We start from the raw sequence: 12,494 nt of genomic DNA, 5'->3' as shown, positions 1-12,494 counted from the left end.
AAAGAATACGCATGTCAGACATGCGTATTCTGACATACATGCGTATTCTTTCTTTGTAAAAAATTTGAAAATCAGAATACGCATTTCTAAAATGCGCATTTCGTCGGTATTTTGGATATTTTTCCCGCCGGTGGGTATTTTGGGCAGTTGAAACTGGAAATTGATGTATTTTGAGCATTCTTTCAATTGAAATTCCGTATTTGTAAGAAATCAATGCATGAAACGCCACCTATATTTATTTTGTTGAGTGTATCTAATATCAATAAAAATTCGATTGTACTCTCCTCAAATGCAGAGCACATCTTATATCTGTAGTTTAGCAAGTCGGAATCGAGTAAAATCTGCTTATTCAAAATTTAGGGTCCGAAGATTTTAATTAAGTGTCAAAAACATAGTAATAATTAACATAACTTTTTGGTCAAACACTATCATATAACAATGGTTACGCATACAATAAACCCAAACCCGTACCCTTCCTCCAACTTTCCTTCCCATTAAACAAACACTCCTCCTCACTTTTCTTGTCTCTGTCCCTTTCTCTCTCACTTTTCTTTCGATTTCCTTATTTCATGGCACTCCTCACTTCAACACCGGAAACCTCAGTTGCCAAAACCAAGAAACCTAAAGCCTCGCCAAAACGCCGCAAACATCCCTCTTCATGGAGCCAATTCAAGAACCTACTCACTTGTAAACATATCCAATCTTCAATAGCCGTTCACGATCCTTCAAAAAACAACATTGGTACCTTAAGCGGGGCCTACTTGAAGTTAGGTCATTGCAAGTCTATGTGTAGCTTTAAGGATGTTGTTCATGGAAACACTAGGGTTGTTCATAGACCTGATAACTCCCCGGAAAACAGCTCAGTTGGTCAAGAAACCGGGCTGCTTCGCCGGAAGAATGGAAATGGGGTTTCGTTATCGTCTTCGTCAAGGTCCTTGGCGAGTAATGCTTCTGTGAGATCGAATGCTGGTTCGTTCTCCGCGTCTTCCAGAGGAATGCAGTTCAGGAAGCTTTCCGGTTGTTATGAATGCCATATGATTGTTGATCCGACAAGGTACGTTCACATACAACTTAACATACATTTCTACTTACTCATCTATAATACGAACATAACGTTTATTAGCAAGTGCGAGAAAATTTTACATTACCAATGTCGAAACGGTCATCGATTAATATTTTTATCTGATTTTAATTTTTAATTTGCAGATATTCGAATCCAAGAAGTACAATTTGCGGTTGCTCTGAGTGCGGAGAAATATTCCCGAATACCGAAAGCTTGGAACTTCACCAAGCTGTTAGACATGCTGGTACGTGCCCTCTAGAACCTCATTTTTATCAATACAAGTTCGTTATTTCAAAATTTAAAACTAACTGCATATTTTAGTATGTGTGTTGTTACATGTGTAAAATTTTGTTAATTTGAAGCATGATATGTACAATGTGTAGATCAGTTCTGTAACAGTACATCAAAGTGCTTATGTGTGTTAACTCGTTTAACTGTATCTTTTTCATTATTGCGAAAATAACATGGCATGGGGTTATATATGTACATTTTTCAACCATTTAATAAAAATATACTATTGTAAGCTGTAACATAAGTTTTTATTCTGGTTTCTTATCATATCAACACAATTTGTGATATTTGAATGAAAGTGACACTTCCGTAGCAGCCACTTTTTTGCTGATACATGATGAATGGATGAAAAACACACCCTACCACACCTAAATAATACAGCAGGATGCATGCATATGTCGCATTTGTGCTATCGGACAAATATTTTATAATATAAAAAATAGAATCTCCATAATTAATTAAGAAATTATTGTGATATTTCTACATAAATTATGCGTTGTGTCTATTAGCATCATCTGATTGGTGACCGACAAAGCCAGTTAATTAACAACTCCTATCTAAGATTTTGTGTATGATTTTTCTAATGATACAGTGTCGGAGCTTGGTCCGGAAGATTCGGGTCGGAATATAGTAGAAATAATATTCAAATCAAGCTGGTTAAAGAAAGACAACCCTTACTGCACCATCGAACGGATACTAAAAGTCCACAACACCAAACGAACCATCCAACGGTTCGAGGACTGTCGGGACACAGTGAAGCTTCGTGCTACCTCTACCACCAAGAAAAATCCCAGGTGCGCCGCCGACGGTAACGAACTGCTTAGGTTCCACTGCACGACCCTCACGTGCACGCTTGGTGAACGTGGCACTTCTAGCCTCTGTGGGTCCCTGCCTGGTTGCGGGGTGTGTACTATAATTCGACACGGCTTTCGAGGTACTGGTTTTGGTGATGGTTGGAGTGGGGTCCATACAACTGCGAGCAGTGGTAGGGCCCATGATTGTTTGGGTGGGAGTGGAATGCGGAGGGCTATGCTTGTGTGTCGTGTGATCGCCGGGAAGGTGAGGACCGCGGCGGAGGATGATGGGGTTGCGGCGGTGGGGTATGATTCAGTTGCCGGGAAAGCAGGGGTGTATTCTAGTATGGAGGAAATGTATGTGTGTAATCCTAGGGCTATACTGCCTTGTTTTGTTGTTATTTACAAGGCTCTGATTTAATAAAATAATTGTGCGTTTATTATACGTTCATTTAATTTACCATCTGAATTTTTTTAAAAGATACATTACTCCTCCCTCCCGTAAATGTTTATATATGACATAACCATCACGAGCAGTTCTATGTATGCCGAATTCGTTCTCAATCTTTTTTTTAAATGGCATGCCGTGATAATTATTATATTGTAATATATAAATTTATATGTATGTAAGCTCATCTCATTATTAACAATTTTATCAAGAATATGATTTATATGTCAGTATTTAGAGCCGTTTTGAGAACCGTTTTAAAAAATTTATCATTTCCTGAAATTTACTTGTAGCAATGATTAGCACGTCTTAGTGTGCTGTTTGTTATTGACAAATTAGTCTTGAATGCCTTCGTTTTGGTGGTGCTTGTGCGATATCGCATGATTTTGGGAAGAAGATTGATATAAATGTACATGACTTTGGCTCAACATGTGTAAAGAATAGTGCAGTAGCTTGAACTGGGGTTGAGTATCAGCAAATTCCATAATATACGGTCGGCCATCTGGTCTCACGTGTTAGTAAATCAAATCGATTTTAACTCTTGTTACACAAATGTCATATGTCCCTCTTTGTTAAACTTATACTCTCCATCACAATATTTTAACAGAGATCACGATTTTCATTTCCCGCTCGTTCAGCATTTTCAAATATTTATTTATATAACCAATTCAACAACTTTAGCTTGTCGTTAATAGTATGCTAAGCTTCAAAATCTAAAAATAAATAAATTTGCTAGTGTTGTAAAATACTAACTATATTATAATAATAGTTGGATTAAATGAAAGGGTTGAAGAGCTGATAAAAGAAGAATGCAAGCAGATGAGAGGAATGTTACTGCTCGGAGGTGTGTTTTTATTCATCACAAACGAAGTTATTTATAGCCAAAACAAGAGACAAGGAAATTAAATGCAATGTGAAGATTTCCAAGTCTAAGCCTAACATTACTATTTAATCTTTGACAATAACAATCAATTTACAACACTCCCCTTTGATTGTTATTTTGGAATGGATCATAGACTGTCTCGTTAAAACCTTGTCAAAGAAAAACCCAATGGGATAAAAACTTTGGCGAAGGAAAAAGAGTACAATCTCCCCTTGGAAGAACTAATCATTCTCCAAAATTTTGTTGTAACAAATCCTTGAATCGACGCATTCCAATGTTATGTCGTAACTTCCCAAATGTTGAATTCGGTAATGATTTCGTGAATAAATCAGCAAGGTTGTCACATGATCGAATTTGTTGTATATCAATTTCACCATTCTTTTGAAGTTCATGAGTATAGAAGAATTTTGGTGAAATGTGCTTCGTCCTGTCTCCTTTGATATATCCTTCCTTGAGTTGATCAATGCATGCGGTGTTATCCTCAAACATAATGGTAGGACTTCTAGAGATGTCTGATAATCCACATGATTCTTGAATATTCTTGATGATAGATCGCAACCAAACACATTCTCTACTGGCTTCATGAATTGCAAAGAGTTCTGAGTGATTTGTTGAGGTTGCCACTGTAGTTTGCTTCGTAGATTTCCAGGAAATGGCTGTACCGCAATATGTAAGCACATATCCAGTTTGTGATTTACCAAAATGAGGATCTGACAAATATCCATCGTCTTCATATCCAATTAACTAAGATGTCGAGTTTTTCGGGAAGAATAATCCAAAGTCTGTTGTTCCACGAAGATAACGGAATATATGTTTGATCCCATTCCAATGTCTGTCCATCGGAGCAGAGCTAAATCTAGCCAATAAATTCACAGCAAATGCAATATATGGCCTTGTATTATTTGCAAGATACATAAGCGCACCAATCGCGCCTAGATATGGGCTTTCAGGACCAAGAACATCTTCATCATCTTCTCGTGGTCGAAATGGATCTTTATCAGGCTCTAAAGATCTAACCACCATTGGAGTAGTCAATGGATGAGATTTTTCCATGTAAAATCTGTTCAAAACCTTTTCTGTATATGTGGTTTGGTGGAGGAAAATTTATGTTGACAAGTGCTCGACTTTTATCCCAAGACAATATTTTGTCTTTCCAAGATCTTTCATTTCAAACTCTGTCTTTAGGTATATGACATCATCATTAACCTCTGTAGATGTTCCTACAAGATTTAAATCATCCACATATACAGCAATAATCACAAAACCAGATTGTGATTTTTTGATAACAACACATGGAGAAATTTGTTTACTAATATACCCATTCTTTTGCAAATAACGACTTAGTCTGTTATACCACATACGACCAGATTGTTTCAGTCCATATAATGAACGTTGAAGTTTAATGGAGTATATATGACGAGGTTTCTTGAACTCATCCATTTTTAACCCTTCTGGGATTTTCATAAAAATTTCACTATCGAGTGAACCATATAGGTATGCAGTAACGACGTCCATAAAACGTGTTTCCAAATTTTCTTTAGATGCCATACCTAATATAAAACGAAAAGTAATTCCATCCATCACTGGCGAGTATGTCTCTTGATAATCAATGCCAGGCCTTTGAGAAAACCCTTGTGCTATAAGTCGGGTTTTATATCTCATAATTTCATTCTTTTCATTTCGTTTTCTTATGAATACCCATTTATTCCCAACAGGGTTTACACCAATTGGTGTTTGGACAACAGGTCCAAATACTTCTCTTTTACGCAATGAATTTAATTCTGTTTGGATTGCGTCTTTCCATTTTGGCCAGTCTTTTCTTTGACGGCATTCATCCACACTTTGTGGTTCAGGATCAGAATTTATGTCTACATCCAATGTTGCGAAATACACAAATACATCATCAATTATGGCTTTACTTCGATCCCATAATTTCATATCATGCACATAATTTATTGAAATTTCATGATTGTTTAATCCCGTATCTTCAGAGGATGGAATCTCTTCAGGAGATAAGACCACTTCAGAGTTATTTGCTTCTTCTGGAGCATGTGCCACTTCAGGGACAATTTTCTTTATTTTTCTTTTTCGTGGTGCAACATCTTTTGCACCGACCGGTCTACCACGCTTTAGGCGTGGCTTTGATTCTGTAACCAATTCTTTAGTATCTGATTTTTGAATTGGTATATCTATTCTGGCTGGAGTATTTACTGCAGGTATATGAGATTTAGTTATATTTCTAGAATCGTTAAATGCGTCAGGCATTTGGTTTGTAATATTTTGCATATGGATAATTCTTTTAACTTCAAGTTCACATTGACCGGTACGTGGATCTAGAAAATATAGTCCTGTTGTATTCCATGATAGGTCAGGATTAACTTTATTCGAATGTTTATCTCCCCCTAAGGGAGGAAACATAGACTCGTCAAAATGACAATCTGCATATCTTGCGGTAAATAAATCTCCAGTTAGAGGTTCCAGATATCTAATTATAGATGTGGAATCAAAACCAACGTAGATACTTATTCTTTTTTGAGCTCCCATCTTCGATCTTTGTGGTGGAGCAATCGGTACATATATAGCACATCCAAAAATTTTGAAGTGAGAAATATTAGGAACTTGACCAAGTACCAGTTGTAGCAGAGAATGTTGGTTGTAGGAAGTTGGTCTAATCCTAATAATATTAGCAGCGTGAAGTATTGCGTGACCCCAAATAGATGTAGGTAATTTTGCTTTCAACAACAACGGTCTTGCAATAAGTTGGAGTCTTTTGATAAAAGACTCGGCTAACCCATTTTGTGTATGTACATGAGGAACTGGGTGTTCAATTGAGATTCCTACAGACATGCAATAGTCGACAAAAGTTGCAGATGTGAATTCGCCGGCATTATCTAAACGAATTGACTTGATGCAATGATCTGGGAATTGAGCTCGTAATTTGATTATTTGGGCAAGTAATTTTGCAAAAGCATCATTACGAGTTGAGAGAAGACAAACATGAGACCATCTAGTTGAGGCATCAATTAATACCATGAAGTACCTAAATGGGCCAGATGATGGGTGTATAGGTCCACATATGTCGCCTTGGATCCTTTCTAGAAAAGTTGGGCTTTCAAGCTGAACTTTAGTAGGGGATGGTCGAGTGATCAATTTTCCTAAAGAACATGTTGAACATGGGAGGTCATTGTTGGAAAGAACTTTAAAATCTTTAAGAGGATGGCCAGTAGAATTCTCTACAATACGACGCATCATAGAGACGCCAGGATGACCTAATCTTTCATGCCAAAGAGTAAAAGATTTTGGATCTATGAGTTTGGAAGCAATGACATTGTGTGACTCAATAGTTCTAATTTTCATCATGTATAATCCTGAGGAAAGTGAGTGAAACTTTTCTAAGATTTTCTTGTTGCTAGGATTAGCGGAAGTAATAAGAAGATATTCTCTATCAGCCTCAGAGGTAGTTTCGATGTGAAAATCATTGAGTCGAATATCTTTAAAACTAAGAAGATTTCTAATAGACTTACTAGAATATAATGCATTTGAAATGTGTATGTGGGTACCGTTAGGTAGGACGAAACTAGCTTTTCCAGAACTTTCGATTATATTAGATACGCCGGAAATCGTTCCGACTTGAGCTTTGGTTTTGGTTATTTGGGTAAAATACTTTTGGTTCTGTAGAATCGTATGAGTTGTACCACAATCAGCAATGCATATATCTTCTGAATCCATTCTGTATATAATTAAGAAACATAATTTATTTGATAAGAACATAACACACTACATAGTTCAAACAAAATAAAGCACACAATACACAGTACTAATCTTCAGCCTCCCATATGGGAGTTTCGTTAGGTTCATTCGGACCATTAATGCTTATTCCTCCAGTTGTTGTTGGCGAAATTTGTTTCTACCATTTTCTCTTTTGATTTTTGAGAAGATTGGTAAACTTAACAAGATGATTTGGGGTATGACAATTACGTGTCCAGTGCCCATTCATGCCGCACCTATAGCAAACATTTTCAGTTTTTCCTCCTCGTGATGCCTTTCTTTTACTCTGTGATTCAAATTGCCACTTCCGGTGACCAGAGTTGTTATATGAACGAAAATGCATGTGGCTCCGACCTCGTCCACGGTACCGCCCTTGGCCCCGTCCACCTCTATACCCTCTTCCACGTACATTCTGCTGGAATGACATGATATTTACTTCAGGTAATGGGGCGGATCCTGTTGGACGGGATTGATGATTCTTAATCACCAATTCATGATTCTGTTCAGCAACGAGGAGAGTTGATAGAAGATCCCCGAATTTAGTGAATTTGCGCTCCCTGTACATCTATGCTAAGTTGATATTATTGGGGTGAAAAGTTGATAGTGTTTTATCGATTTTTCTTTTTTCCGTAACTTTCTCACCGCACATAATAAGCCTAGAACTTATTTTGAACAAAGCAGAGCTATATGCTCGGACACTCTTAAAATCCTGAAGTCTTAAATTAGCCCAATCATTTTCAGCTGCAGGTAGATAAACTAGTTTCTGGTGATCGAACCTATCCTTTAGATTTTCCCATAAAATAAAAGGATCCTCGACTTCTAATTAAGTAGTCAGATTTTAAATCTTCATGCATGTGGTGTCGGAGAAAAATTATGGAGGTAAAGTTTTCTTCAGCCGTGGATTTATTTTCTGCCTTTATTGTATCGCTTAATTTCTTTGAACCCAAGTGCAACTTTACATCTTGTACCCATGATAAATAATTATCGTCAGAAATGTCCAAGGAAACGAACGACAAGCTTGTAATATTTGTCATACTAAATCTGAATTAACACGAAAATTATTAAATTTTAATTCATCAATGTAAATATTACATAAAATCCTACTTAATCGGGTGCGTTAACAAGTATGCAATAATCAATGTATATATCATTATTATCATTGATAATATAAACAAATCTATATATAAAATGACAAATGTATTTTCACCCGCCATACGGACGTCTGCGTATGCAGGTTATCTCCGACCAATAATAAATTAAAGTGGACAATCCTGCATAAGTTAGTTATGGGCAAAGTTATTATCCGATAATTATGCAATTTATAAAATAAGGTTCCCACTATATTTCGGTATTACCTAAAATTAAATGGTACCGTAAAATAATTTTAATAGGCGGTGCTCCGGCCATATATATTTAAATTATTAGTAGAGGGTGTAACCACGTCTACTTCGGTCACATATATATATATATATATATATATATAAATTATATGTAGAGGGTGTAACCACGTTTACTCATATATATGCATATTTAAATTAAAATTATACCTTCTCAGTTTCGGCAGAGTTTCGTGCTGATAACGTGTTGTAAAATACTAACTATATTATAAAAATAGTTGGATTAAATGAAAGGGTTGAAGAGCTGATAAAAGAAGAATGCAAGCAGATGAGAGGAATGTTGCTGCTGGGAGGTGGGTGTGTTTTTATTCATCACAAACGAAGCTATTTATAACCAAAACAAGAGACTAAGGAAATTAAATGTAATGTGAAGATTTTCAAGTCTAAGCCTAGCCTTACTATTTAATTTTTGACAATAACAATCAATTTACAACAGCTAGTAGATTTTCTAGATGCTCAGTATATTTTTGTTAAAATCTTAACATTTGGTAGCCGGTAGATGTTTTAAAATTTCGGGCATTTTCTATCATTATATGATAACTATGTGCTCGTTTAGAATTTATTAAAAAAAATAGTTTATAATTTAAAGTGAAAAAAGACTATCTCTTATTTTGCCAAACAGCCCTTCATAAATTAAACAATATATTATTTTGTCAAACAGTTTACCGGAAAGTAAAACGATCTATTATTTTGTTAAATAGTCCATCACAAAGTAAAACGGAAATTTAACCTAAATAAGTTGAGTACGTCATTACTCGAATATGCACCGGAGACTAATTTTAAGTTATAATCTGGAGTTTTACTATATTCATCGAAATACTACTTACATCGTTTGGCATTTTCTTTTAGATGTTGTTAAGAGTGTGGAAAGAATAACATGATGATTAGTCGAGTTATCAAAACTCACTTTATTACCAAGAGGTGGGTTTGATAATCTAGTTTTTGAAAATTTGAACATCTCCGGTACAATATACTCCATATGTTACAAACAAATTAGTGAAGATGCACAAAAACACGATTATTGTCCATTGAAAGTCGTTATATTCCCTTTGTACATTGAAAGGTGTAACAAAAACATACTACAAAGGCTCAAACAATACACTAGCAAGAATAACTACTGTAAGACAATGACAAAAGCGGTTACATATTCAAAAAATTGTCTCAAAAAAGGTTTTCCTACCTACAAATCAGAAATTCTTACCTATCGCATCCTCAAATCTGCATACATTTCAAACAGATGTACGACTGTTTTTGGGCTTTGGTTTAGTTTAGTCAAAACTAAGAGGGCAATTATGCAATGCACGTGTGATGATCTTGGGGAGATTGCAACATTTTGTTTGGGAGGAGGCCAAGTTGACCATACTTGATGCCTCTTCACTTAATTATACAACCGCATAATTGCTAACACATGCTTTATCATCAACAAGCTGCAGGTTGATATCAGAGCAGCTTGCAGCTTGCAGCTTGCAATGTATGCTTACTTTAATTCATGCAAGCCAAATTATTACAGACTATCGAAATTATTACGTGCATGCTGTTGCATTCACACTATAGTTTATATACATTTTCCATTCTAAAGCACTGAAAAAACTTGGAGTTTTTTTTTTCGAAGTGTTATTTAACAATTTTGTACTCAGAGATGTGAATAGTTTTCGAAGAAACTTCCTATTTTGAATTTTGAAGTTACTACACCTAGGACAGACCTCAATACATGTTATGTTGGAAGTATCTTAAATATGACTACTAAATTTTATCCATGTGTTTGATACATCCGCTTATTTGACAAAAACTCGATAAATCACGTGAAGTTTATAGTGCATCAATCAGAAACTCTAGACAACACTTTATAGTTAAAAGTTGCAAGCGAGCCAGGACATTTATTTGCAAAAAAATTGGCATCGGAGATTAAGACTACCAATGTTGCTGCCAATCAGGGTGGAGCTCGAATTTAGACTATGCCTCCACGGTTTATCGCAGTCAACACGGCCACAGATGCAAATGAAACTCAGATATTTTGTATTTTAACCATACCTGCATTCAACAGCTACCAGTACTGATCCTGAATTCTAGATTAAAGGAAAGAAAGAGTCACTACTGTCCACAAGGGTGGAGTAAAATGGGCACCAAATCCGAATGTAGTGAAGAAGCTTATGACTGGTGAAAGATTAGTGGAATACATGGTCTATATGACCAGTGTTTGTTTGTAATAAATAATAAATCAAATGTGCTCTGTGCTTTAGTGATGCAAGAAATGTTCCATGTTTGAGTTTTGCACTTACCCTTCTCTTCTTCTGAAAGCAGTTAATCCCGTAGAGAAGGCATTATATAACAAATAGATGAGTAGAGAGATACACATTACAAAAGATAAAAATGCAGAGATCAACTTCTGCAATTCTTCAGTCATCCAAAACTCAACACTCCAGACATTGTTGCAACATCAATACAGTCCATGAAATGCCGTCCTGCAAGCACTGCAAAGGTCGAGTCATGTGATTTCTTATCACCTAACCAGGTTGCTGCCTGGACAGAACAACAAAAAGCGGACTGGTCATTAATCTTCAACACGTCAAAAGTCCTTTATTTCATTAAAAACTTCCATAACAATGATCAGTTGTAAACTGTTGTCTAGGGAGTCATTCTTATACTCTGTTCTGTCGTGTAAGGAGTCATTCTTATACTTATCAAGGAAATAAAATGCTGCTACATATATTTTGATTCACCACACTGATGATTGCTACTCTACAAGTCCTTTTGTCTTTTGTTTGCTGTAGTGTGCTGTTTGCTGTCCCTTTGTCTCTACTCATATAAGGGTAGTTTAGTATTTACCTAATATTTTGTCTTTCTAGTTGTTAGGAGCCAGAAAACATACAAGGACAGTGATGGTCCTCAATGTATTTTGGAATGCTTTCATGTCTTTCTGTGCAAGATAGAATTTGCTCCCAACATTGCATTTTCCTTAAGCTTTATTTCTGTGTATTGCATTGCATATTCAAGGTATCAAACTTTTTATGGTATCAGAGCAACATACACAGTTGTGAAAAGCGGTGAGGAGTGTTTTCCACAGTATCAAGCCTGTCAATTTTTTCAGCACTCTGTTGACTACACCATGGCTTCAGGGGCTAGATTTACATTCACTGATCTTTAAAACCCACTTTTCTTGCACCCATCGGACGGGCCAACATCTGTAAGTGTCCCAAAATTGTAAGGTGCAGGTGATTATAGGGCTTGGAGACGGTCTATTGAAATTCAATTCTCAGCAAAACAGAAATTGGGATTTGTGGATGGGAGTGTCATTCGAAGCATTACTGACACCACTGAAGCTGCACAATGGGATATATGCAACAATATGGTAATCTCTTGGCTCCATTACAATATATCTGAGAATATTAAGAAATCCGTGCTATTTGTTACATCTGCTAGAGAAATATGGAAACAGCTTGAAAAGCGATTCTCTCTCACCAATGGCTCAAGAAAGTATAAACTCACTAGAGACCTGTTTAACCTCACACAAAATGGTAGATCTATAAATGATTATTTTACTGAATTGAGTGCTATGTAGGAAGAGATTGAGTCCATGAATCTTCTTCCTACAGTCCCCTCACCTACAACAGAGGTCACAAAACTGCTAGATGCTATTGATAAGATAAGGGAGGAATCTAGGTTGTTCCAGTTTTTGAATGGGTTGGATGATGCCTTTGGTGCTCAGAGGAGTCAGTTGTTGAAAGAGATATGTCCTAAGTTCAATAATGTATGAGGATTTAGGAATAACTTTTATATAATCTGTTTTGATTTCATTGATATTAATAAAAGACTTGTTTTATTTTTATTGCGGGCTCTATCTATTTAAATG

At 36.1% G+C, this 12,494-nt stretch overlaps 1 protein-coding gene across 1 annotated transcript; it reads left to right on the top strand.

The window, feature by feature from the left end:
* The first annotated feature begins 455 nt into the window (after positions 1 to 455).
* On the top strand, positions 456 to 2,611 carry LOC141721180 (uncharacterized). The gene is made up of 3 exons (XM_074523951.1): positions 456 to 1,054; positions 1,207 to 1,307; positions 1,947 to 2,611. The coding sequence occupies exons 1-3, from the start codon at positions 570 to 572 to the stop codon at positions 2,567 to 2,569; spliced, it is 1,209 nt and encodes a 402-aa protein (XP_074380052.1). The 5' UTR covers positions 456 to 569; the 3' UTR covers positions 2,570 to 2,611.
* Positions 2,612 to 12,494: the final 9,883 nt, after the last annotated feature.

Source organism: Apium graveolens, chromosome 4 (genome assembly GCF_009905375.1).
Source record: "Apium graveolens cultivar Ventura chromosome 4, ASM990537v1, whole genome shotgun sequence".
Taxonomy (NCBI): domain Eukaryota; kingdom Viridiplantae; phylum Streptophyta; class Magnoliopsida; order Apiales; family Apiaceae; genus Apium; species Apium graveolens.
Note: the sequence above shows the minus strand (reverse complement) of the source record. Positions and strands in the feature narration are given on the sequence as shown.

Coding starts and splice junctions, on each gene's coding strand:
- LOC141721180 (XM_074523951.1), top strand. CDS start 570: ATGGCACTCCTCACTTCAACACCGGAAACCTCAGTTGCCAAAACCAAG. Junction 1,055..1,206: donor ATGATTGTTGATCCGACAAG/GTACGTTCACAT, acceptor TTTAATTTGCAG/ATATTCGAATCCAAGAAGTA. Junction 1,308..1,946: donor CCAAGCTGTTAGACATGCTG/GTACGTGCCCTC, acceptor CTAATGATACAG/TGTCGGAGCTTGGTCCGGAA.